A 27,061-nucleotide genomic window follows, 5' to 3' on the forward strand; every position below is an offset into this window, starting at 1 on the left:
TTCAGGAGACTGTAATTCAGCCACAGGATCTGAAAAGATATCACAAAGTTTTAAAAACAAACAACAAACCCAAATAGGCTCTTAATGTAATTTAGCAAGTCTGAAACCAACATATTTTCATCTGCACCTTGAGATAGTTCATAGAATATCAGAGAGAGATTGGAGAAAGTGCCAAAGAGGGATACATTTTCTTTCTTACTGCTGTCACATTTGTGCTATTAAATCACTGATATTTTTTTCAGGTAAACTTTAAGTTATTTGTGTGAAAAATCATTTTTAAAATTTTATTTAATGGAAGTTGAGATTCTCAATGTAATCCATCACACAATATTGGGAAATTTTCAGTGAAATCATGACCAGCTGCTGACAAACAGCAAACTGTTGAAAGCTTAGTGAACTAAAGCTTTAGTAGAACAAGTTGGTAGTCGGAGGGAGGTCCCATCTTACCCTCTCATATAAATAAATGGTTGATGTTCTTTTGTTTCATCAAGTTTCTTGTCTGTCATTTTTTGAAATGTAGATCCCCTTTCCTTCTTGCTGGTACGTACCAAGGTATACCTTGTTTTAGGGGTGACTTCCATCCATCTAGACTTGCTACTTATTTCTGTGGACCTTTCATCTCACTTTGATCTCTCTATTCATAGCCCAAGAACCCATTTGACAGCAAAAAAGAGCTAACCTATCAAAGACTTATCTAGCCTTAAGATAACAAGTTCCTGTAGGGCAGAGAAATAGAGATCCACCAGGCAACCCATCAGTACTCAAAGATATGTAGTTGTCAGAGATCTGCTCATTGTTTTTCCCAGACCTTAAGGGAGAACTAGATTGTGAGAAATGATGAATGTTTCCCCCATATGCATGTTTTCTACTAGTAGCCACTTTACTATATTTTACTCTAAAACATTGTGTTTCTGTGAAATCTTGTCCATCCAATCCATAATCTTCTGATTTATGGCTTCATAATTTTTTTTTTACAGAATTCCCACAGAATTCTTATGGTATCATATGAATGAACATTAGATATTACTAACCAGTAAAGACAGTGTAGCTGTAGTAGTAACTATAGCTGTATAGCTACTAGTAATACAAAGCTACAGCCCTGTTTTGTAGCATAATTTCCTTCTTTAATACAGAGCAGGAAAAGGTAGAATTGGGAAGATTATATTTCTGAATGCCACAGCCAAGGGAATTAGCAAAGATCAGTCACTCTTCAATTCCAGTTTAAAATGCACCAAAGATTAAAAAAACCCCAAACAACTAAACTAATGAGAAGAAAATTTCTAGAGTTGGTATGTGATTGAATCATTGGTGTGAGTAGAAACCATGTAGCCAGATCCCACCTATGCACACTTTTGCATTCTGCCAACACACTGCAATGACAATTACACTGTATTTATTATTATTAGCATAATTTTTAACTGTCAAACTGCGGATTGTCTTTCATATTTACTATGTGTCCATTGCATATGTTTTAATGTAGTACATGGAAGAAAATTGCTTTGAAGTTATATCTACATAATTTCAGATTTGATATTCAAATTTAGAAGTAGGACTGAAAATATGCATGAAGTATATAAATAGTAGATAATAAATAACTTCATAATCATAATATATAAACTGATTTTAACAGCATAGCACTCAATAGAGGATTACTTTCATAATTATTTAACTGGAAAATTTCTTCCACAAGAGCTATTCTTTTAAAAGGCTTTTACTGACATTTCAAAGTAATATGATGTATATTTGCATATAGTAAACAGTAAAACACCTTACAAAATGTACCACATTAAATTTACAATTAAATGTTTTTTTAAATATTCTTTCAAGGGTCAGATTAAATCTTGCATGGGTAAAACTCTGTTCAGCATCAAGTATAATAAACTGGTGGACTCACACGTCGTATGCCAAATGGTTGAAAATACATTAGATGAAGTAAGTTATAACTACTATTACTATCACTGTAATTGCTGCAGTTTTGGGGTATTTTTCTTGGGGGAGGAGTATGGAATGACTTGCCTTATGTTTGTTTTGAGGAAGTTCCTTCAGAATTGGTTCTTATTTACAGTAAATCCAAGGCTGTGGTTCCACTAAAGCTGAAGCCAATCTAAATGTTGATTGCTGCAAACCCTACTTTTGGCCATATGTTACCACCGCTTTCCCTTGAGCTCTCTTTGCTGTGCTCTTCTCTAGCATTTTCATTGGCACCTTCATTCATCTGACTTTAAACTGAATCTCTTTTAGCTCAATGTCATGCTACTAACCCAAAGTAGTATATTTATAATACTGGCTTTCTGTCTCTTTGGCTTCCCTATGGGGTCAGATCAATATTTATGCCAGGAAGGCATGCAACCAGGTTCAGAAACAAAAAAGGATCTCTTTTGATAGTGGCTTGTTTTTAAACCAGCCTAGTTGTATTGTCAGGCTGCATTCTGAATAGTATTCTGCCATGAAACAACTCACCTCTGTGGGAAGGCGGTGGGGGGACGGAGTCATCCAAACAGTACTGCTAATGCAAGGGAATAGGCAAACATGCTTGGGAGAAAGCACACTAGCAGCTCTGATGCAGAGTGGTTCAAAGTGTCATGAAACTGCAGCTTTACCTAATAAAATTGGATACTTGGCTATGTGTTGCTTGGAAATTGTCAGGATATGTTAGCTTTTAATTTCAAACAATGTCATGCTTCTATTTAAAATGAAGTAGTGTAGTAATAGGTTAAATGTGTTGGTTTAGGTGGCACATTGGATGAGTTTGACATTAGTCTTGTAACATTTTTCAGTTACTAAATTATGGTACACTAATTGTTGTATAATTAATGGGTTTAAAATATTTAAGAGTGGGAATCTGAACCTGATTTCTTCACATCCATAGAAGTTCTGTTTCTCAGGATTAGACATACTCTCAAACTCCCTAACACTCAGGAGTGACAGCATCTTACCACAGAATTGGTCACTCAGCTGTGTGTTATAGCAGTAGACCCCAGCAGATTTTAAACATTTAGATCTGTCTGCCATCAAGGCTTTCTTCTTATGTAAGAAAGGTCCTGTTACTGCATTAGTTGTTCCAAGACTACTAGTACTTCTAAAGTGAGACAGAGAGTCTTTTTAAAGTATAATACATAAAGACTTATTTTCAAAGTATTTACAGAAACTCAGTAACTTCAATTGTGCCATATTAGATGTGCAATATTGCATCATTTTAATTATCTTGAAGCGTTGTTTCTAAATAGTATTAATGAGGTTAATATCCATAAGAAGACAGATTTAGAATCTCATTGCTAAAACTGGTCAAATAATTCATAATGAATTATTCACCTTGTTTTTTTCATGAACTCTTGGTGAACAGATTGTGATTTTCTCAGAATGATTAATTATTCAAAGTTATTCACCAAAAAACTTAAAATTCTTGGGCTCAGTTTCTTGGTGAGCAATATATTGTGAACATCTGACCAGCCTCAGTATTACAGATCTTACAAAAGTGGGCTTTTTTCCCATTGTGACCTTTCCCAATTAGTCCAGGTCTCCCTGAGATTAAATACTTCTAACTTTTTCTCTCATTCCCTTTAAGGAATATCCCTTTAAATCAGACAGATACATCCAGTAGCAGTCCTAAAACTAATACAGTATTGTCTCTGCCTCTAAGTTATTGAATATTGTATTCTGTACTACACATTTACCTGGTTTTCCATTCTTATCTTCAAGAGATGACTCATCATCAGTTATATACAGATGATGTGGGTTTATATATTAAATTATACATTCAAAAGTTCCTTAGAATTAATGCTGAAAACATTCTGTATAAGTGAATATTATTGTAAATTGCTTATCTAAATGAAGTGAATTAAATTTAACATGTTTTAATATTATCTAATTTGTGTACTATTAAGAACAAGGCTTTTTTTTTTTTTTTTCTGTAGTAGTTTATATCCATAGGCACATTGCTTTCTCCAGCTCTCAAACATGGAAGTTATCAATCGCCACTGTGATTTCTTCAATTTCTACAAAAACATCTCCAGTGGAATGGCTACGGTTGCTGAAACAGCCATGGATTAGCCAAGGTTTTGCAAATATTATCCAGAAATGTTGGTTCAGTCCCACCTTCTACTACTTTCCTGATAGTTCTTCCTTTCTTTCTCCAGGAAAATCCAATTCTAAAGTTCACTCTCACTGAGGAGCAATTCTGTCTTCCAATGATGCAGTGTTCTGGAGATTCTTCTTGTGGCTCTTGTTTCCTGTAATTCTCCTTTCTTTTTATTTCTAACTTTCATAAGCAATTTGTTCTAGAATGTTCAAATCGTGTCCTTCAAATGCAATAATACAGAATCATCTTTTAACACTGGAAGACTCCATCTCACTAAAAGTGCTTAAACACTGTGAGGAAAACAAAGGAAGAAAACAAAGCCTTTTTTTTTTTTGTGGTTCTTATGAATCAAATGGAAATAACCAACACAGACAGCCTTACTGCCACAGTGACTCTTCTATTACTATCACATTTAACTGACTTGTTCTTCTTCAACCTTTGCTGTTTATAGCTTCTCTTTAGTAACATCAGGAAAATGTACTTGTAAAAGCGCATCAAATTATCTTTTGCCCAACTGTACTGATGTAAAAATTAAAGGACTGCTTTCTACAATACAAAAACTGGTGGACAAAGTTCTGAAATTAATTGTGATTTGTCATTCATATCTTTTGTCTCAGAAACATGGAGAAGAATACAGTAATGATATAATAGAATACCCGGGTAAAGCTTTCCAATTAACATCAAAATTGATTTCTTGTAGTTGTTTCCTATATCCCCCTATATTCTTTACTTGTGTCTACTCCTATCCCCTCAGTATCCCACGTAATCCTTAGATTACCCCTCTATCTTAAAACCTCTGAGATATCCTCTGTTTCTTTGATGGGACATCCCCAGGATATTTCTGATTTTTCCCATAACCTCTAGTTTTGAGTTCTGGCCTGCCAGGTTGGTAAGAGATATCACATGGTGAGAATGGTTCAGGAGCTGATGAAGGCTTTTGAGTCAACAAAATGGTGCCGTATAAAGCAAATAATGGTTGGCTTTTTTGTGCCTTTTCCCTAGTATTGATAGTCTTATTTATAACATTGAAAACAAGCAAACAAACAAACCAGTATCTTAATGTATATTTCTACGTAAAAAATGGTTGCACTTTGCCAACATACTTCCAAATTATTAAGAGATAGGCCAAAACACATGCACCCTTTTTCCTTATTTTCTCTGGAGACCAGAATGTAAAAAAAAAAACCACCACCACCTCATCTCCTAAAGCAGGATAAATGCACACATAAAAATGCCTGAGTAACATGGTACTGTTAAAAAAATAATACTGTTAAAAGGGGAAATATATATGTATACATACTATTTGCATAACTGTACATATAGCTGTATCTGATGCAAATGTTCTCCCAGATGATGCAAACCATACCCAAAGCTGGGAGAGAACAGAACTCTCCATGCCATGCATGCAGTTGTATAGCACTACATGTTTTCCAGTGTGATGCTTTAATTAAGTGAACTGAGCATGAAGGCCCAACCCCTGTTCTCCTTAATCGTAAAAATAATCCCATTATTTTTGTTCTGAATTTCCTGGATACAGTTGATTCCCATGAAACTGTAATCATCAGGATTATTTTTATTAGGTTGTTCCTTACATTATTTGAGATTATATGTTCAACATTGTCTAAGGTGTTCTTTAAATTTAACTGATTAAGCAGATTTATGCCATCATTAGAACAGAAGAAGCAAAGTTACGTGACTGCAAAGCATTTTATTTTTATGGATTCATATATATATATTTACAAGAAGGCTTGAAGGCCATTCCTTGTCCAAAGTAAAACTTGAACAGCAAATTCTTGAATGGGAGAAATTATCAAGATATTTTATATAAACATTGGGGTACTGATTTGCGTAATTGGTATGAAACTTTAAAACACAACTTAAACTACAGCAGTTTTAAAGATTAATTATGTTCTGTGTGTTTATGAAACCCTGGAAGAAAATAAAAGAGTGGCTCAACGAAGGTATTAAATAAGTGTTTGCAGTCTGGAAAAAGGCACTGCAAATAGTAATCCAGACAAGCGCAGAGATGGGAAACTCATGTGACTGTAAGTACTGCTTGTTGGGCAGCCTACAAACAGATTTTCCTGCGTGTGTCCTGTTGAACTAATACTTTAGTCAGGCTGGTCTTCTTTTTGCCGTAGTCGACTTTAGATGAGGATTTATATCATCCTGCCTTTGGGACCCCAGTATTTTGAGGAAGAATATCCCTCCCAAAGATCTGACTTTTTTAGGATCTGTGAAGATAAATGTCTATATATTCCAGTTCTAGATGAAACCCAGAACGTATGGATCTGTTTATATCCCCACTTTTCTCTAACTCGTGTGCGATATTGATTTAATGATGGAACAGGATCGTGAAGAATTACATTCTAGATCTGACTATATTTTCTTTGTCTGACGGGATAGTCGGGTGCTGTTTAGAAAGCCGCCGTTGGACTTGGGTAGGGAGAGCCTCTTTTGGAAACAGAGGGGAGGGGGCCGTCAGATTCCAGGCTGCTGCGTGACTACTGAAGTAGTAGTACGGAGCAATCCCTGGCTGCTGCGGTGGCAGGTGCTGCTCAACAGGGCAGTGCTGCCGCGCCCGCCGCTGCGGCGGTAGCCTCTGCTCCGCACTGCGCGGAGCTGCTGCATGCTGCCGGCGGGCTCAAGCGGCGCCTGGGCGGGAAGGACACCTCGCTACCCGCCTGCGCCGCCTTCCCAAGCAGCCTCTGTTTGGAGCCGAAATATAGCTCAATGATAGCAAGACAAAGGGTTTCAACTCCAAATGTAATTACTGAGTAATAAAATGGGAAGGGATTGGCATAGGAGAGGGAGTGAGAGCAGACAAGGACGGCAGACGTAGGGAGGTCCGGGGCAGGCTCCCATCGCACGGCCGGCTGCAGTATAGGCGGGCCTGAGGCAGGTCCTGAGGCACCTGCCCCTGGAGAAGAGAGAACTGCCTGGCCTGCCTTCGTGCAGAACCAGCTTTTTCTTCCTAACCCTAAACACTCCAGAATCTTTATTCGTGAAAACAGGACTGTTAAAAACTCACAGATTATCTAGAACGTAGCTAATCACCCCACACCTGTCCTAGAAGAGACAGACACTGGGGTAAGCGCTGGGGACAGGCTGCTGTGAAATGCAGCAGCCTTGCAAAGCCTTCCCAGCTCCAGCCTGCTATTACAAGAAAAGGATCATGTGAGGACCCTTTGAAAGGCAATGTTCTGACTAAAGCAAGCAACTGCATTAATTGGGAGTCTTGTATTCATACATGCTGGGCTAAATAAAGCAAGCTGGTTTGCTGCAGCAGGCTGGGGAAAATACGTTAAAAAATACATAAACCTAATCCTTTCAATCACTTTGTCGTTGATTAGAGTATCCACAAATGCACAGTCCTAAGAGTTCCATATAGCAAGGAACATTTTTTCAGGGAACAGGATAGGCATCCTAAACTAAAATTAAAATGATCCCTCCCCTCCCCCTTTTTGGTGTTGGTTTTTGTTTTGTTTTGTTTGGTTTAATTATTATTTCTTATGGGGTTGGGGGGGGTATTTGGTTTTGGGGTTTTTTTTGGTTCTTTGGGAAGCTGGGGGTGGGAAGGGAAGCGCAAATTGCCATGATTCCCTAGTTTCGAGAGCTGAAGCTACAAGGTATCCCCTTTTTTTTCCATCGCCTGAAGTTAACTTTCATGATGGAGACAAACTCGGCAGGACAACAAAGCTTTGATCTTTGTGTGAAGGAAGAAAGTAATAGAGTGAAAGTCTCACCAGAGGGTAATTATTCTTTGACCGCTCAGGCAAGAAGTTCCCTGTCACTGTTAAGGTTAATATTAAGGTAGCTCCGCTATACTTTCCCATATTAAAAAAAAAAAAAAAATCCTCCCCAGAATGTTATACTATTAATTGCCAATTTGCATATGTGTGCAGCTGCTGTTTTGGCTCCGATCTTCCATCCGATAAGCTTGCTGGAGGTATCACAGAGCACTTGGCAGCTTTCCTATTTGAAAAGAAAGCCTTCCTAACTACAGAACAGCTGATAGTCTATCAGTGATAGACCCTGATGGCGTGAATTACAATTACACTACTTTTCACACTAAATCTGGGTGATAGCTACTTGGAAAGAAGTTTCATCATTTTTTACCACAAACTGGAAAAAGAATTACATGGTCATGCTGTGCTTTTAAAGGCAGTTTGGTTCACTTTTGTCTATTTAACACCTAATTCCGAGGAGTCCATAGGCATCTGGAGATCTGAACGTCGCGTAATGAATTCACTGTTTAGATGGGAGATTTTTTAAATCTACCTCAAATTACATTTATTAACAAGGCGAGCAGGAAGTGTTAGAGTTGTTAGACGCTTCATTTATTAAATAATTTGTGGATATTTTCAGTTGTCATATCTAGAGTCATGGGGGTTTACTTATTTTTTAATTAGCAATTCCAAAACAATGCTACTGCAATTTAACAATTCATCACGTAATCCGGGGCTGTTCAGTTCAGCCACTAATGCTAGATAATTCAGATTGTTATTTTGATCTGTTTATAACTCATTTTGTTGTGATAAGAGAACTGCTGCCTTGAAATTAAATGGCACGGTTTCCTATGGACCTTGTTGCGACCTAGAAGCTAACTACATCGTCTTTGTCTACCTTTTCACATTATACCTGGTATGGTAAAGCAATAGTAATTTAAAAATTTCTCTTATTTGTTCCCTCACTTCATGAGAGGTCCCTGTTTCACCTTAGTGTGTTTTCATATACCACTGCGGAGGAGGAGGTGGGGAGAAATGCAAGTGTCAAATTTAATTGTAAGAGTAAGTCACCCACACTGCTGCCGAGGTCACGATGTCTAAACTTTTTCCTTTATATGCCAGCAAGTTAATTTAGCAATGTGCTGCCCTGAGAGTTAAATGTAGCTGTTTAAGTATCTTAGAAAGGCATGGTGGAAAGCCTGACTCCTGACGTAGCTAACCTAACAGAAAATAGACTTTGTTTTCCTTTTTTAGTTGCTTGCTTTATTAGATTTCTCACTCTCGCAGATTATCCAAAAACTACCCATTGATTGATCGCCCGTAGAGCTGCATTTGGTGTAAAGAAAAACTTCACAGCTTTATTGGCTCCCAGGAGACAAAACAAACATAACAAGATATTCGTATTAATACAAACAATGCAACAAATGAGAAAATCATCACATTTAGATCAGACGGTAAAGTCAGTCCAGTGTACATCCCAGCCCGTGCTTTACTACGCTTGGCGGCTCACAGAGTCACCAGCGGGCTCAAGCACGGGTCCCCGAGGGAGCTGCGTTGCTGCTCACAGTATCTCAGCACCGCGAACAGTTAACCTAAGGAAATGCCACCAAATAGAAGATTAAAAACCCATTTAAACGGCATTTTACTTCAGCTTTGCGACTTTAAATGTGAAGGTTGAGACTAGTCTTTTTCTTCAAAGGTGTTTTGAGTGTTGTTTTTGTGTGTGTGTGTGTGCGCGCGTGCATGGACCTGGAAGCTGTTGCTCATTTTTTAGGGCACCACACATCTAATCGTACCAACGAGTTTATTTTGGGAAGAGAAAGCGAGGAGATTCGGACTTTCTGACATTTCTTCTGAAGACCAGAGGACGTGTCCCTTAACTCTTGTTTAAAAAAAAAAAAAAAAAAAGAAAGAAAATCCAAAGAACAGTTTTGTTTTAAAAGAAAGATACTTCCCCTCTCAACACAAACACACCCACACACTCCACGAACTTTTTGTTTTAAAGAAAGCTAATGCCCTCTTAGCTTCGTCTCGACAACATCTCAAGGAAAGGGGCAGATTTTGAGGACAGCGAGACAGTGAGTCCCCTCTCTGTGCTATTTTCTACAAAGTCTTCACTAAAAGGGACAACCAGGCTGTTCTACAGTAACATTTTCTTCACTGGCATTTTCTTATAGTAGACATTTTCTTTACCCTTTGGTGGAAAAGTCACTTAGGCCCAGTGGGAAATACGGACCTCCTGAAATGATCATCCTGATCATCTTCTTACCCTCACGCAAAGGGCTGGGTGATTGCTGTTCTTGCCATTCGGGCAATATCTTCACTTTGACAGACTGACTAAAATCAAAGTGAAGCTGGATTTATTTGCTACACGATTCCCTTGAAGCCCGTAAAACATTCGACAGTTCTAAGAACTGCATCCATTTCCAGGTCATTTTCCACAGGATGGTGGCGTCGGGAAAGGCTGAAAGGACAAGACTGCCTTTTCTTCCTGCGCCTGTAGTGGCTGCCGGGCGGGAGGGCATTACTTGTCATTCGTAGTATTCGACATGAAATAAAAAGCCAGGGTAGCTTATAAAGGTTTACTGCACTTACGCCCATTACCTGGTAATGAGTTCAAGAGCTTGAAGGCATGGCTACAACCTCCCTGCTAATACCGGCTGTATCGGCCTTTTCTCACACTGACCGTCGGTCCCTTAAGTCCCCGCTAAGCCGCAGCTTTGCAAGCGCACATGGCGCACAGCGTGGGTCCGCGGTGCGGGTCGCGCTTACAGTGCTGCCTCTGTGGAGAGCAGGTCCGGAAGACTTACGCAAGCCTTTAAACAACAATTAAAAAGCCCCACGTAAAACTGAACTAACTTCAAAATAAACATCTTCTTCTTTTGCAAGAGGCACTCACAGACTACTACTACACATATCATCAAATAGTTGCAGTTGCGGTTATGGCATATAACTCCAAGTTATCGTTACACAAAGTAAATAATAATAATAATAAAAAAGACGATCTTTTTAAAACCTTGCTAAGGTGTAGGAAGATATTTCCTGACCACCTGATAGAGTATTTCCTATTACTTTCCAGCTACGTATTCTTCTCAGACTTATCTTGCCTGAAATGCGTGCGTGTATACACGCAAAATTACACGAAATAAAAACTTCGGAGAATTGCGGGGAATGGCCTGCTAAAGGAGATTTTAGAAATGATACTAAAGAATGGAAGGAAGTTTTAATGGTAGAAGGAAACCTTAGAAGGAAACCTGCTGTTCCTGTTACCTGGACCAGAGGGTTAAACCTGGCAGCTTTATGCTGGAAGACTTTTATCATTCTTTGAATACTTGGGGGACACCAAACTCCCTGAATAAAGAAATCAGATGAAACCCTTATAATTAGGGATATTCCTGTCGCGTCTGTCTTGTATCACTTGAGGCAACTGGGAATCTATAAGCAACAAGCGTAGTGGTCTGCATCAACTGCAGTTAAATGGACACATGGATAAGAACTCTACTAAAAAAATCAGTGTATGCGATTTTGGCTGCTGAGTCTCCGTGGGCTTTCACATCTCGGATGGCATGAAGCCCGAGGTTTCTCTCCCGTGCTCATATTGAGCTTGGACGTGGCTTTTTTTGCGCCCCCACCCTTATGTCCAGAGTTATGTATATGTTTCCACATATTAAAAATGTAGTCTACACTGCTCGAATTGGCAACACAATCAGAGCCTCTCCAGACGTATCCATCAGCAGGTCTCTGGGCGCTTTGAACAGTATCGCTCACGCCAGCTAGTCCTTGGTCTGGTTCCGTACTGGGAGAGAACTTGCGTTAAGACTACAATGGTATTTTTCTCCTGCTCACTTCTCATTCTGTACCTCCTCCTCCAACTACTGTAAACCCTTTAACCCAACAGAAACCTCCAACGCTCGACTGTTGATAAATTGATGGGTCGGATGGCCTTTCTACCTGTTTTGTCACCGCTGGAAAAAGTGCTAATGGACATTTGTAGATAGGATTCTCGCCCGACCCGGAGGCTCAGTTTCTGCTGTGCAGGCACGGTCTTGTCACACAAAGGCTCGACTCCACACCCCGTCTGTACGTATACTCTTTTGCATGCACACTGACCCTAGGAGGAGTTTGTGTGGGTTTTTAGGGCACCTGTTGTAAGTAGACCTTCTGACAATCTGAACGACTTGTTTCATTCCGTTATCCCGTGTACGTGAGGAGTAACCCGTGTCCATGAGTCTGGTGGTGGCGAGAAGGGCCGTTAATCAATCAGAAAAAAAAAAAAAAAAAGAAAAAAAAAGTCACTCTTTGCTGGCGGTCAGCTATAAAGAAGCCACTTCCAGCACACCAGCAATGCCGGGAGGGTGGCAGTGCTGCTGAGCGGGCTGCCCTCCGTACACCCAGCACTACCCAGCAAATGAGCCGACGAGCTTGTGGGCAGGTACAGAAGCCCTGGCAGGCGAACAAGAGAAGAGATTATTTTTGCATATCTTCTGTGTATCTCTAGGGAATTCAGTGGCGTTCCTGATCTCGAATGCTTGTAATTAAGAGGGTGGCATCTTTGGGCTGGAGAATTCCGGAGAAAATCATTTTCACAGCACCTAGAGGGCTTGATGTCGCGCTTGCTGACAGATGGGAAACCTTTATGAAGGCTCTATAACCTTTTGCCCTGGGAGACTATACTTTTTGACACTGCAGGATTGGGAGGATATAGATGTTTTTACTCGAGTGATAGTGTGGTGATTTTTTAAAACAACGAGTAATTTATTAAAGTATTTTAATGAACTGTGCAAATAGCGAAAACCTGACAAAGCTTGTGTCACTGCTGAGAGCGAAAACATAACTATTAACCAGAGACTGTTTGCTTATGGGGACTTTTATATTGCACAGAAATAAGATATAGGAAAATACTAGCAGATACGATTTCATGTTTCATCTTTGCAGATCATGACCTCAGGAATGTCATGCCACTTCCATTAATCCTTTTCTCGACTTAAAGAAGCCTGTGAATATGAATAAAGTTGTATTTAAAAAACGATAGAAAGAGAGAAAGAGAAAACAAGACTCATTCACATTCCGAGTCTGCTTTCTGTCTCACACGTATTACATTTCACAAAACAGATAGAAACAATAGAGCTTATTAAGAAAAACTTGTTTTGAATGGCAAATTAAGCATAATGAAAATACACACGTTTTTACAAGTAGTTATTTTGTCACCGGTTGAATATTTTAAACCTTTTGAAAGTACGTACTTATCTCTGCAAAATGTTTTTCTTTTAGCTCATTTTCACCATATCACCCTGCTACATATATCTATTTAAAATGTTTAATTCGGTCAGCTCAGAGACCTTGATAAGCACAGCACCATGTCTGCGTCCAGACCTTAACCAATGGGGGTGCCCTACCTCAGCTATTTATGAGCAGTACCAGTGCTGGCTTCCAGGCTGAAGAGGCTGATGTACGGAGCAGTCCACAGTATGGCTGCTTAGGAAAAAAGAAAGTGATTATTATATTCGAGAAGCTATTCGTATTTAACACAAATACATTTTCAGTGCAGCATAAATCATCAAAATAGATATAATAATTTGTTACCTGTTTGGAAAATGATGTGAAATACTCCAAAAAGCTTTTAATGAAAAGTAAAATTGACCTAGTGAAAAGTCAGCTCCTCCTTTTCATATTTATGTACAGTTTTAAAAAATTATTATAGATAATAGCAAAGAAAGGCAAGTTTTTATCTCCACCCGCCATATTTCTAAATTCAGAAACACGGGAAAAAAATAATATACTTCAAACGAGGGCACAGGAGTGATCTTATATTTTGATTTATATTGTAAATCCATTAAATCAGCATTCCAGATTTGCACAAAGTTGTGAATCTAGTGTTATAAAATCTCTTCAGACATAAAGCACTTGGATATGGAGCATTAAGGTGAACTGCATTTTTCTACTTCTTAGGTATTGCAGTGATCTGTGAATTTATTTTTGCAGCCTGAGATGTCAGTATGCCACAGAATCATGAAAATCTCACCATCTGTATGCTCATGGACAATCTCATCAAGTACACTCAACGACAGACTTAGAATAACAAAATATAAATGCTATTACTACTGCCTGGCCATGCATGCACTCAAATCTATTTTGAATAGCATTCAACCTGAGTTATCCTGCTGCTTACCTTAGGCCGAAACCAATCTAATCCTTTTCAGTGTTTGCTTACTCGCATGAATCTTGTCATAAAACAGGCACATGCTATTTGAAATAACACTTGTTAAATTAAATGGGAGGTTACAGAGAGATGCATGTAAGTTCATTTTGCCGACTGCTGATCCACAACCCAGTGAAGGTTCAGGAGTCAAGCAATGGCTTCACCTGGCATCTTACCTAATATGCTGGGCAGTGTCCTTCTGGATATGTGTTACTTGTCAGTGCCAGGAAACAAGACTGTTTTAGTTGGAGCTCTGTTACAGCAGACACTACATAGTTTAGATTAACTCCTTTCAGTAGTACAGCATCAATGTGTTATTCCCTTAACATAAAACATACAGATTATGTAAATCTGTAATAAATACTATTTTGAAGTGTATAGTAATCAGAAATCTTTCAGGGCAGGATGGAATGGAAACTGAGAAATATTGGAGAGTAAACATTCCAACGCTCATTCCTCTGCTTCTCCCTGGCAGAGTGGAGCACTCGCTGTAGCTGGGCTGCCAACGCTCCAGCACGAGGGTTTGCCCGGTGAGGCCCACAGAGCATGGACTTTCGGGGAGAGCTAGAGCCAAAGTGATCCCACGCAAAGCATTTATCCTCTCTCTGCAGACCCTGAAGCCCTGGTTGCAAATGGGAATAGCTGTTCCTTGTCTGAGGGAAGTTGGCCCTTTTCGTATCAACTCAGGAGGTCAAATTTGGTATATGTGGTCATTCAGGCTCGCAAGGCCAAGTGATCCGAGAGGCAAAAGGCAGCGGTGGAAGAGAGGCCATACAACTTGCTTACAATCTGTTTAGAGTTCTGGACTCTAGTGACTGTGCAGAGCTAAGCAACGGAGCCCATCACTAATTGGCACAGCTCTGCATTTCCCTCACCTTTCAGGCCTGGTCTGGGGTTTTGGCGGAGGTTGTCTCTTACTAGGGAACACTGCTACAGTCCCGGCTGTCCTCTTGCAGGGAAGAGGGAGCCGGGATGACAGCCTAAAGAACCCACAGGACTTGTAGGAATGGCTCATCGCCTCTTCCTCTTGCGGGGCGCACACTGACGGGCTCTTGGAAGCCTGGGCACCAAGGGCGAGATCTGAAATCTACCAGCGATACCCACAAGCCGGCCGGGTCCCCCGGCGCTGCCCGTCCTCCGCACCGCCCCGCCGGAACTTCCCTGGGTACCAGCCCTGCCGGGTGCGATGCTGGCTGCTGCGAGGGGCCTGGCTGTGCGGGGCTTGCCATGCGGCCACAGAGAAGGAGGGATCGCGGCAGGCAGGCGGAGGGAGGGAAACCAGGGAGGGAGGGAGGGAGGGAGGGAAAGAAGGAAGGAAGGAGGCCGGGCTGATTAGCATGCAGCAGCGCTCGCAAGCCCGGCTCCATTGTTTTAACACCTCCCCTCTCCTCCGCGCCAATCTGTCACCGTTCAGCAGGCGAACGCTGCTGCCTCGAATGCTGCTCTTCTCAAATGAGACGGATAATTAGCTGCCCCGCACGAATGGCGCACTCTTCTCACCCCTGATTGCTATCACCTTCTTGCTCCTGGCAGTTTTGACACCTCGTAATCAGCCTGCTGCTTTTTCTCTTTCCCTATTTCTGATTTTTTTCTCCCCCCCCCCCCTTTTTTTTTTTTTTAAATGCAATCCCAGTTGCCACTTGGATTGAGACTCCTCTGTTGAGTTAACCTTGTATGATTGCGGGGGAAAGGGGAATGTACGGTAGGGAGGGAAAGAAATCGCCTCCTCTGAGTTTCATCTGCTGAGTGAACCATGGGTGGGGGGGTAGGAGCATCTCGGCTTGATCCTCCAGTGCTTTTGTTCGTGAGAGGGAAGAGCCTCTCCTGAGCATCCTCTGAATTAACGTTAGCTCGGGTGAGGAAGGATCGTGCGTAGAGACTCCTCTGATCAGTTAATAGAGAAAAACCTGTCTTTCTACTGAGTTATCTGTTTAGTTAAATTCAGAAATACGAGGAGGGGATTTTAAAAGTAAATTCACACTGCCAGGGACCTCCTTTTTTTTTTTTTCCCCCGGGTAGACAGGGAAGGCAGGTAACTTCTGAACCTCTTAGAATAAATTCATGTGTTTCATGGGAGTCAGAAGAACGCTCTGATTGGAGTGCGAGGTGGCAGAGGGAACTTCTTCCCTTCCAATTCCAGAGAAATAAGAGATCTCAGCTAATGCTCTGGTGATTTCTGAGAAATCTTAAAAAAACAGAGGACTCGTGGAATCTGTCATAGGAGCATTTTCCTCTCCTCTAACAAGCACTGACAGTCTAATTACTGGAGCTACGAGCAGCTGTCGAGTTAGCCGGGGAAACAGAGCAGCTACATGTGTTCTCCCCGGCCGCCGGCACCGAGCTCTTGCACCGGGCTGAGCGGGTCGTAATGCCCCAGCCCGTCCCTGGGCAGCCGGGGGGTGGTTTGCTTCCTTCTGCCTTCCCTTCGGGTCGGAACGAGAGGTCTCGCTAACGGCGGCCGCCGGCCCCGGGAAGGACTCCGCCGGCCCTGAGCGGCAGGAACTCGTCAGTGCCCCTTGGCATAAGTCTGCTGTTCGGTCCTTCCCCTCAAGTATTTAGTAATAATTTAGTATTATTATTTTTAATGAAATCCCACCTCCCGTTTGGATTCAACCTCCTCTGCTGAGCTGAGCTGGTGAGGAAGGGGGAGCGGCGGGAGGAATGCTGAACCTCCTCTAGTGAGTGTAATAAAGCAGATGTCCCTGCTGGCAGCAGCAGCCTCCTCCAGTAAAGTTGTATGAGTGGGGCCCGCTCAGGGACCGCACTCGCCTCCTACTTCAAGCTGCTCACAACTGCTTAGCTTGGTATTTATTTATTTATTTTTAAACCAGAGTGGTGCCCCTCGCAGTGGTTTGATGGCCCAGCCTAACCGGACACCCTCAGGCAGCAATAGTTTTAAGCATGCAGAATTAAACAGCTTCCTAAGACGCCGCACTAGGCAGGAGCCCTCATAGCGGGAGAGGGATGGGCTCTGCGTGAGACGAGGCTTTGGACAACTGTCTGTGTCGTCTTGTCGTCCAGCCCCCTTCCCCCGGCCGCAGAAGCGGGGGGGAGCATGGCCCTGCGGGAGGCGCGGAGCTCTGGCAGCCTCCACCAACAAAGACCCGCGGCCCCGCGCGGGGCTCCCTCCGCGCCAGCCGAACAGCGTCCGCGCACGGCGGGGAGAGGAGACACGACGGCGACGGACACACAGAGATGACTTTATTTTCTTTAAAGGTGACTCGCAGTTTGTTCAGTTCTTAATAACGTGAGCTCCTGAGTTCGAATTTCACGGTTGAGAGGACAAGTCGGCTTTGTGTCGGGCTGGCTGGAGATGTGCGAATCCCCATCTCTCCTCCCAATCCTGGAACTTCTGTCTCTCCCAGGAACCACCCCCAGCCGCGCTCGCCTGGGAGGTACTTCACACGCTGCACGGCGGGCCCGGGGATGAACGTATCCTCTTCTGCGCGGGATACCGCCGGGGTTTAGAGCTGTTAATAGTAACAAACTCTTTCTCCAGGTCATGGAGAAGACAAGCCCTGCGCACTGCTGTTTATTACAGTACACTCTGTTGACAGCCAGTCACAAACATGAGATGTTTAAAATAGAGGAAATAATTTTAGAAAAATCAATTTCTAAAAATGTGCAGGTGTTAATTCTTCCCAGAAAGTGTCACCTGCAAACAAATCTTTAAAACGAGAAACTGTTGTGTTTTGCTGCTATGAAAATATTAATGCTAATTATCAAATATCAGGACTAAAACCTATACGCAGGTCAAATGCAAAAAAATTCTAGTTGCTATGATCAAATGAAATTACTTAGTACCCCCCTTTTTAATCTGATCCTAATAAACCCAGAAAATGTGCAAACTTTATCAGAATACAGTGTTTCAATTAAACACAAATTTAAATTGCATTGAGAAGGCCACGAAGCTTATTCTAGTTAAAAATTGAGTCACTGAGATTTCAGTGATTATGTTTTTCTTTCTAGGCTGTAACAGACTTCAGCAATCCTTCATACCAGACCAGAAGGAAAGGTAAATAATCTTTGGTATTCTTAGTTTTAGGGAAAGTTTAATCCTTTCTCACTTTATCCCTCATAGTAATACAACTTTTTCCGTGGGTGTATTTTCACAGATTATTGATAGAAAGGCACACAAAATAATATTTCTTTTTTTTTATAACATGTAACAGATATCCATAAAATTGCTACTGATAGATTTTGGCAAATGGGTAATTTATGTGCTGTGTTTGATTACTCTCTCTAGTAAACAATTCATCTGGGAGAGTCAACCATTCATTTATGTTACTAATGAACAAGCCTACTCTAATTTTGACATACCTGGCATTCAGTTACTGAGATGATTTTACAAGAATCTCAATTAAGAGGTTCGCTACTGTAAGTTAAATTTGGAATTTTTGTAAGAGAAATGAAAAATGGGAGTCTACTTCTCTTCCTGTTTACTTCAAGGAGAACATAATCACATCACTGGATAGTGAGAAAAAACATCCTAGCATTACACCAGTTTCCCCAGCCAGATTAAGGCATTAATTCTGCAAATCTACACTCATAAATTAAAAGGAAAAAAAAAAAACAAGGAAAAAGGAGAAAAAAAAAAGAAAAAGGTGTTTAACATCACTCTCGAAGGCAATACTGAAGCAAAACAAGCAATAATGTGAATTACAATATTGAAGTGACTGACAGTTTCATGTTACCTTGTCAAAGGACAATTAAGAACTTGCTTATCTGACACACCGTTTCAGTCATGAGTTCTTGTTACAAGAAGTCTTAATTCTTCAATTCTTAGCGTATCTATTGAATAAAAAAAAAATCAAAATATATGCAAAACAGTGAACCATTGAATTCTCATACATTAAGACTGTACTTTAAAGTGGGAATTCAGATGCCGAAGAAAATCTTCCTTAGATGTCATAGATGGTGGGAAAACTTCTCGACAGAATTCGCATATTCCACACTGATTCAGTTCAGAGGCTGTATAAGATTGTGCCAGCAAATCATTGTCTTCAGGCTGCCAAATGAGCTAAAAGGAACAGAAAATGATTATTGCTGTGGTTTACTATGTGGTCTACATGATGCTGTGGTTTGTATTTATATAGGTGCTCTTTACACCTGTCTGGCCAGAGACATAAACTAGAGAGTTCTCATTTAAGAAAAACAAGATAGGACTTAGATTTTTTTTTTTTAAGTTCTATAAACATACTATCCTTGCAAACAATTAAAATGCCTTGGTATATATTGTTGACAAATACTGCTATGAGCAAAAGTCTGTAATATCAGCCTATCTTTAACTTTGCATTTCAGTATTTTACTGTAGAAGTCACAGTACATAACAGCCATTTAAAAGAAATGAAAACCCACATTTTTACCTTAGAAAAAAATGTTTCTTGTAAGAGTTAATGTGAATCATATTTTATTTCTATTCTTACTGACACCTAATTAGTTTTCAGTTTACTTACAAAATGACTAGAGCAATGTCACACAGCCTCAGTTACTTATTTGCTCTGACTGCCTGTTAAATATATATTTGTCTAAAAATTGTCTAAAAAAATCTCTTTAGGAATTCCTTCTGCCATAACATCATCATACTCATTGGGACCACCTGAATATCTATCCATGTATTCAGGCAATTCTGTAAACTATACTAAATTTGGTTCAGCAGCTGTACTGCTCTTGGTCCCTGAGCTAGTTAAAGTCAGCAAGCAAGTCTGTTTACCCGACATTGGAGTTCAAGAGACTTCAGCCTGATACATACTCTTAAGTTATAGTGTGCACTAATTATTTAGCATCATATCAACGAGGAATCAAAAAGTCTTTTATCAGTTTTCAGGGTAAAGTTAAAAATTAAGTTTCACTAGTATTAGCAAACCAAGATAAAATTGTTATGTTATATGGCCAGGATGATTAAGTTTTGAGTAAACTGAAAACTAAATGCATACTACTGTGATGACAAAGTAGACAGAATGGAACCAAGCTGGTTTGAGCTCTATGTGGGGATGGAAACTAGAAGAGAAGAGCACCCTACAGTTTCTTTTGGCTCAGTTCTCTCTTGCTTCAGTCAAACATGGCAAAGCAAACAAGAATACTTCAGAGAATAGTTTCTTTAGAAGTTTTAAATTTCTTGCTATCGATACTTACCTAAGAGTTTCACTTTTTAGCTCTTATTCAAATTTCATCAAGCCAAGTAGTTAGAATATATTGTTTATTCCTCCTGTGGTAACTCACTGTACAACTAACCTGGCATTCATTACGGTTAAACCTTCTTTTTAAACCAGCTGAACTTCCTGAAATCAATTTCCTGCCCATTCCCTATTTAAACAGTGTTTAGCTTATCAGATAGCAATAGCAGATTTACTGTCTTTCATTATGGTCAGCAATCCATATAATTAAATTGACTAATTAGTAATTAAGTGCAATCACACCACTTTTTTTAGCTCAAAGAGTCTACTTATTGTATGTTGCTGGTGTAAATTGCATACTAAATCTATCTAGACACTGACACACTTAAACATCCCTACAGAAATGTGTTTAGAATTACTTGTTTCTAATACCTTATGATGTAAAGCACAATTTGAAAGAAAATAAAATAGTATTGTAAAAACCCCACAAAGGACAAAGTTAGATTTCTAATCTTGAAAGCACAAGGGGAGGTACTCTTAGAGCAACCCACTGAGGCAGGCACTTAACTTCTGTTCCTTTCTTTGAGTGTACTTAATATGCTTTTCAGAACAGGGATATATTTAAGCAGATGTTCCATTTCAAAAACATTAATATTCAGATTAACATCAGTAGACTATAAATCTGCTTTAAAAATCATGAACATTCTTAGAACAATTTTTCGTGGTAACAACCCCCTCAAACTGTGAATACCGATAAACATATGCATCTATATGCAAGTCTCAGTTAAATGTAGTCTGTAAAATCCTAGGTCCACTAATATCCATGTTTATTTTAATCTGCTGCTCTTTTCAGTCACGTTTTTTTTTTTTTTTTTAAAGTTACATCCTGAGAAAACAGGACTGAGTTTTCACATTTAGTATCCACATAGAAGGAAAGAGCTAAATTTATTATAGCAACTGAGAGCAGTTCCAAGAACTTACTGTTGCCAAATCTATTTCATTTATGGGGTTTTCCATTTTATAAGTTAACATATGTAGTAAATACTTGAAACTTTTTTCCATAGTAGTTAAAAAAAAAAAAATCAGGTATGTAATTCCTCCCTATTGGAGCCTCACCAGCAGCAGGGATGACAGAAGCAGTAAGCAGTGTAACTAACCCTTAGAAAGATGGTAAAAACACTAAGAACAAGTTTATGAATAAGTTTTGCTAAGACTAATACAGTTGAAAGGGCATGTATGCAAGTAACTTTTAAACAACATTATTATTTTGATCTCCATATATATTACCTGTGAATCAAACCTTTAGCACAATTAACAGTCAAAAAACTAAAGCTGAATCCAATTCACTCAGAAAAATACTTAAAAGCCTCTTCAGAAGGCAGCTGAATAAAGGCGAGGGATGTTTAAATATACTGACATATGCAGACATATATTTATGAATTCTAAAGTAATACTGGCTCATTTCAAGCAAGCTTCTCGATAAGGTATAACGTTTTAATCAATGTCCTGTATGTGCTACAGTACTATTGTAGATCTGACTTACAAATACTGAAATGGTTCGCCATTAGGTTTCTCTTCTCCAAGTGTTAGCATTAATACATTTTCCTTCAAAAAAATACATCATGAAACCCAAGGCTTATTGCTATTCAACCACAATTCTCTACTTTTTAAGCTGCATACTCCCCTCTCAATTTATAATCACATACCAGCTGTTTCACTTTCTGTAATACACAATGCAGGGTGCCATCTATTGAAAACTGAATACACAGACTAACTTGTAAAAGAATTAGCTGGAGAGGGAATACATAAAAAGAGGATAGTAACAAGCAATGGAGTGAATGCTTCACAGCTCCACAGGAATTCTACCAGTGATAAAATAAATGGTTTGATTTGTTTAACTCAGTCATAACTTTAACTAAGGACCCAACGGAAAATAAAGCACAATAAAATCTGTGATTAATAAGTTGGCATAGAATTGAGATCTTCCATATTACAAACAAATATTTAAAGTACATTTTGAAAAATCAGGCTTATAGTTTAAAATACAATAAGGAAGAACAGCAAACGTTACATGCTATAAAGTTTTCATCCAGAACTGGTTTGCAGTAGAAATCTAAACTGCACTATGTTTTAGGAGATGAAAACATCAAAGCTATCATGTCCTACAAATAGCTTTCCAAATGCTAGTTTTGCATGTCATGCAGCGGCAAAATCAAGAGGTAAAGCACTTCTGCTGCATGTGCCTTGTCATGACAAAGAACACAAAACTACATTAATGTAAATAGTAAAAATCTGCCAAATCCATCCTCTCAGAATTTCTAAGTATCACTGTTTGCTTATACCTGAAAACCTTTCCTCTCACAAGATGTGAGAAAAGCCACAGAAATGTAAAAAAAAAAACCCCAGTCTACAAGGGTCCATTATCATTTTGGCAGCAATTTCATTTGAGAAAGGATTACAAAAAAGAAGCAAAGTATTCAGAGATGTGATTGTCAGAACCTGCTGAAACGTTTTTCTGCATTACAGCAGGTGGACATTGCTTTCAGAAGTTCCCATGGACTTCAAGTAGGTATAAGTGAAATTCAAGCCTGAAGTACATACATAAACCTAAAACAAAGTATTTTAGTGAACTTTCCTTCATTTGAAAAAATAAATAGGCTTTCCTCCTTCTAAAGTATGAAGGAAAGAGTTAAGTTTTCTTAAAGGGAGGAATAAGGTGCTGTTTATACCTCACAGAGATAAACAGTAGATCATTTTCCGACAGTGAAGTATTTAACTGTTCAGCTTTTTAATAGTCCATATTCTCTGCTGTACACTAAGAACAGTTAAAACAACTATGTGCCCTATTCAACTGAGATCAAGGGTAGAAAGAAAGCAATCTAGGGGGCAATTTCCAATTAACGACAGCTTTGAAATATATAGAAGCAATTAATATCTAAATGAACTGAAATTTGTGCCAGCATATCCAGTGTCTACATCTGTTTAAATTCCTGCCCTTTCACAGGAGAAGTGCCTTGTGCACATTCCACAGTATCAGGAAGAAAAACTGACAAGAGAGAATGTCTTAAAAAAGACTGATGAGATACCCCATCAAATATATTAATCCTGTCTCAAAGATCTTTGCAAAGTGGTTGACTGAATCATTACAATTCTTTGGAACGTACAGTACTTATTAGAAAGATACCTGATGAGGACCTCTGATGACTGTCCCAGCAGCTTCTAAAGATGAAAAAATTACTTCAGGTACACCCTGGTCTGTGTGCTTAGGTACAAATGTGAAACCAGTGTCTGTTGTTTTTAAACATGTTTTGTCATGGGTATTTTCTATGGACATGTTTGCATAATCTGGGCGATTTGTTTTGTCAACAGTAGTTAAACTTTGTAAAGCTGAGGTCATGAGATCAACTCCATGAGCTTCAAATGAGTTAGGTTCCAATTTACTGAGGTTAACAGCACGGTCTCTAAGCTCCAGGTTAAAATGATGATCTTGAAGCATGTTTTCAGCTATACCAGTACAAGGAATTGCTGGTTTTTCCTGAGTGCTCTGCAAGAAAGCAGAGTCATTGTCTGTAGGTGGAAGCTTGACATTAAATTTAGAAAGTGATTCTATAGAGGAGTTGTCCTCATCTTGGCCCACTCCTCTTGGTGTGATAGATGTGATGCATGATGCACCTCTATTTATATCCTTTATAACCCGAGGCTTAAAAAGCTCTTCTGCTTGTTCATCAGTTTTATCAGTACACTGTATCGGCATGGAAAACTGTATTTCTGCAAAGAAAGAATGAAGAAAAAATTAAATAGTCCACTGAAGTATAGTTATTAAAGGCATGGTGTTGGGGTATTTTTCCTGAGAGGTTCTTGATAGTCCTTACTGGCTTTCTAAGCTTTAGTTTTTCTCTTTGAAATCAGCTTGAGGCATAGCTCGCTTTCACAAACATTAGCTCTGACACAAAACTATCATAACAGAAATAAAAGGAGGTAATTCTGTTCTAATAATTGTATTTCTCTTTGACTTATCACTGTAAACATTTTCCTTTTATTGAAAATTATGTTGTCCCATACTCTTTAACACATACTTGCATATATTTACTGAAGTGTTCTGGCAGAAATAGAAGCTGGAACCAAAACCATTTCACATGGTGCCAAGAACATGCTAAGCACCATAAGCACAATTTTAGAAGGTATTCAGGTACCAAAATCCCACTGGTTTCCAAATTTGATAAATACTTAAACTCGGTAACTATTCAGAACTGGGACCAAATTTTCCCTTTGAGAACTCAATTTTGTAATGACAGGACAAGGGGGAATAGCTTTAAACTGAAAGAGGTTAGATTTAGACTAGATATAAGGAAGAAATTCTTCACTGTGAGGGTGGTGAGGCACCGGAACATCTTGCCCAGAGAAGGTGTGGCTGCCCCATCCCTGGCAGTGTTCAAGGCCAGGTTGGATGGGGCTTTGAGCACCCTGGTCTAGTGGAGAGTGTCCCTGTCTGTGCCAAGGGGCTGGAGCTGGATGTGCTTTAAAGTCCCTTTCAACCCAAACCATTCTGTGATTCTATGATTTTCAGCACTTTATTAAGAAAAATGGTAATAATACACATGGTTACTCCTAATCAGGTGAGAGAATAACTTCAGTACACATTTACTGTACAGCAGCCTTCTGACATCACTCAGATATTGTAGTAAAGTGGGCCACAGAATAATAGAAATCAAGCAGATTGAATCTGTATCATGTATAGCTTTTCACACTGTTGAGTTAGGCACTTATTTAAGGAAAAGAAATCCATTCTGAAATAAGTTGCCAAGCACTCACCCCCCCAGATTCCCACCCCTAAATAATAAATAAAGTTTAGTACTGTACAATCAGAATATAACCATACAGTTCAGACATAGCAATCTGAAGCCACAAACTCTACATGAGCACTTAAGGTAAAAAAAGTTTAGTAATTATATAACCTAAATAAGAAGCAAGTACTGAAATCAGCATCTCTTGCTTCAACCATGTAAGTTTGGCAGGTGTTTCTTGAGATCACCTAAGCATCTGATCCTGCTAGCTTGTAAGGAATACCAATAATAGCTTACATTCAATATAACGTAAGCATTAGCAAAACTCGACATTCAGGATCTCTTCCAGTTGCAATAAAAATCAAGCCTTTCTTTTGTTTTCAGGAAGTGTTGGATTAAACTCCTGTCCCATATAACAAAACAGCATTCAAAAGTCTGCACAAGGAAGTCCAGAAAATAAGTCCTCCAGCTCTCCTCAGTCCAGCAGTTTTCCTCTAACAGACATGGGGCTAGAGACATTCATAACAGACATCTTTTGAACTGACAGCTAAATTAAAAGCAAGCAAGTGCTGTCATTCACACAGTATGATGGAATATCACATGTAGTAAGTGCTTGCCTCTCACTCCAAGGGACAAAACAATTACAAGAGCCATTGATGTGATGACTGTCTTTTATAGCATGTGATTTGGAGCATTCGTCATAGAATGCCAAAACTGGCGGTGCGTTTTCTTGGTGAAATACTGAGCACCATGTGAACAGACTTGAAAAAGGCAGATGGTAAACAGTGGAAGTACTTCTATGTATGTGTAATTTACAGTATTTTCAAATATAAAGCAAAGCTTTCAAACAGTTGAATCACAATAAGAGCTTAAGTATGATATTACCAGTTTCAGGTTCTGGCTTTATCTTAAATTTACTCAGTTGGTCTGTTTGTTCTCTGGCTAGCATACATATTCGATGCCACTCTTCTTTCATGTCCTGGAAAATAGTCTCCACATTCTCCCTGGAAGATCGAAATTGTAAATCAGTCAACCAATTCAGGTTGTTGTGACCTTTAATCTAGTCACACCCACAAACCAGAGAAAAACAATAGTGTAAGCTACTTTTCTTGGATACCTTGTTTCTCGACATATGTAAACATATTTTTGTTTTCCTCAGTAAAAGCAAGCAGAAAAGGGAAAAGAAAATCTCATCAAAGAGCTGTTTAGTCATATCACATACACATACATTTGAACTTAGGGCCTGACTCTTCAACGACCCCCCCTCAGAAAATCCAGCCTTTACATTTCCTTCAGTTCTCTCAGGTATTTTGTGGAACAGCTTATCTTTCACAAGGATACTGTTTCCATCTCATTATAGGGAAAATAAGCTGCTGATACTTCTGCAAACATTAATTGTTTACTATTCTTTTCTGTGCATTTCAGACTTTGCAGGACAAGGAATACACAAGCATTTATTACTGCTTCTTCCTTCTCTGTCTACCTGACATTTTGAAGAGGGACTTGTGAACTCATTACTTCTTTATTTTATGCAATATCACATGCCTTTCCCTTTTATTTTGATTTTTTTTTTTTTATTATATCTTTTCCAGAGTATCATATGGACATCCCGTATTTAGTTATCTGCACTGAGAATAGAAAAATAGTTCTTCATGCTAGTGTGAGTTTTATTTGCCTAAAGGCACTAGGTTATTCAGTTATTGATGTATCCATAAAATTCCATTGCAAAATTTTGATAAACTTGCTGAGTGATTTATATTTCTAAGCACAATATAATGGATGATATAAAATGGAACTTCAAGGATGAAAAAGTGAAGTTGGATTTGAGTTCTTGTTTGCATCTTTGTATCAGAAGAGCTCAAAAGGGATTTTTCTTTGATTCAGTGAATTGTTTTCCTCTTTATTGCCTATTCATATATATCAGGAGTGTCATGGCTGTGTTCTTACTTCCATTGTGTTTCTCTTTCTGAGGACATAAATGTCTATTTGTAATTCATTTGAAAAAAATCCCAAATCTACAGAAGGAGTTAAAGTTGCTACTGTTACCACTTACATTCTGACCCTTTTTCAGGTGTTTGATAAATAAAGAATTAAAAAAGATTCTTGTCACAAGTTCCTAATCAGAGCTTTAAAATATACATATGATTAGATGAATC

At 39.3% G+C, this 27,061-nt stretch overlaps 1 protein-coding gene across 5 annotated transcripts in view; it reads right to left on the reverse strand.

The window, feature by feature from the left end:
* Positions 1–17,185: 17,185 nt before the first annotated feature.
* The window catches only part of TANK (TRAF family member associated NFKB activator), a 28,615-nt gene continuing 18,739 nt past the window's right edge, over positions 17,186–27,061 (reverse strand). For all 5 annotated transcript variants that reach the window (XM_062611067.1, XM_062611068.1, XM_062611069.1 and 2 more), the window contains 3 exons: positions 25,791–25,909; positions 23,306–23,889; positions 17,186–19,025 (listed from right to left, as the gene is read on the reverse strand). In XM_062611067.1, the coding sequence (XP_062467051.1) occupies positions 18,858–19,025; positions 23,306–23,889; positions 25,791–25,909 (871 nt within the window). In that variant the 3' untranslated portion in view covers positions 17,186–18,857. The remainder of the gene's footprint in view (positions 19,026–23,305; positions 23,890–25,790; positions 25,910–27,061) is intronic.

The sequence above is a fragment of the Pezoporus occidentalis genome, unplaced genomic scaffold (assembly GCF_034315485.1).
Source record: "Pezoporus occidentalis ecotype Australia unplaced genomic scaffold, CSIRO_AGI_Poc_V1 ctg150, whole genome shotgun sequence".
Lineage (NCBI taxonomy): Eukaryota > Metazoa > Chordata > Aves > Psittaciformes > Psittacidae > Pezoporus > Pezoporus occidentalis.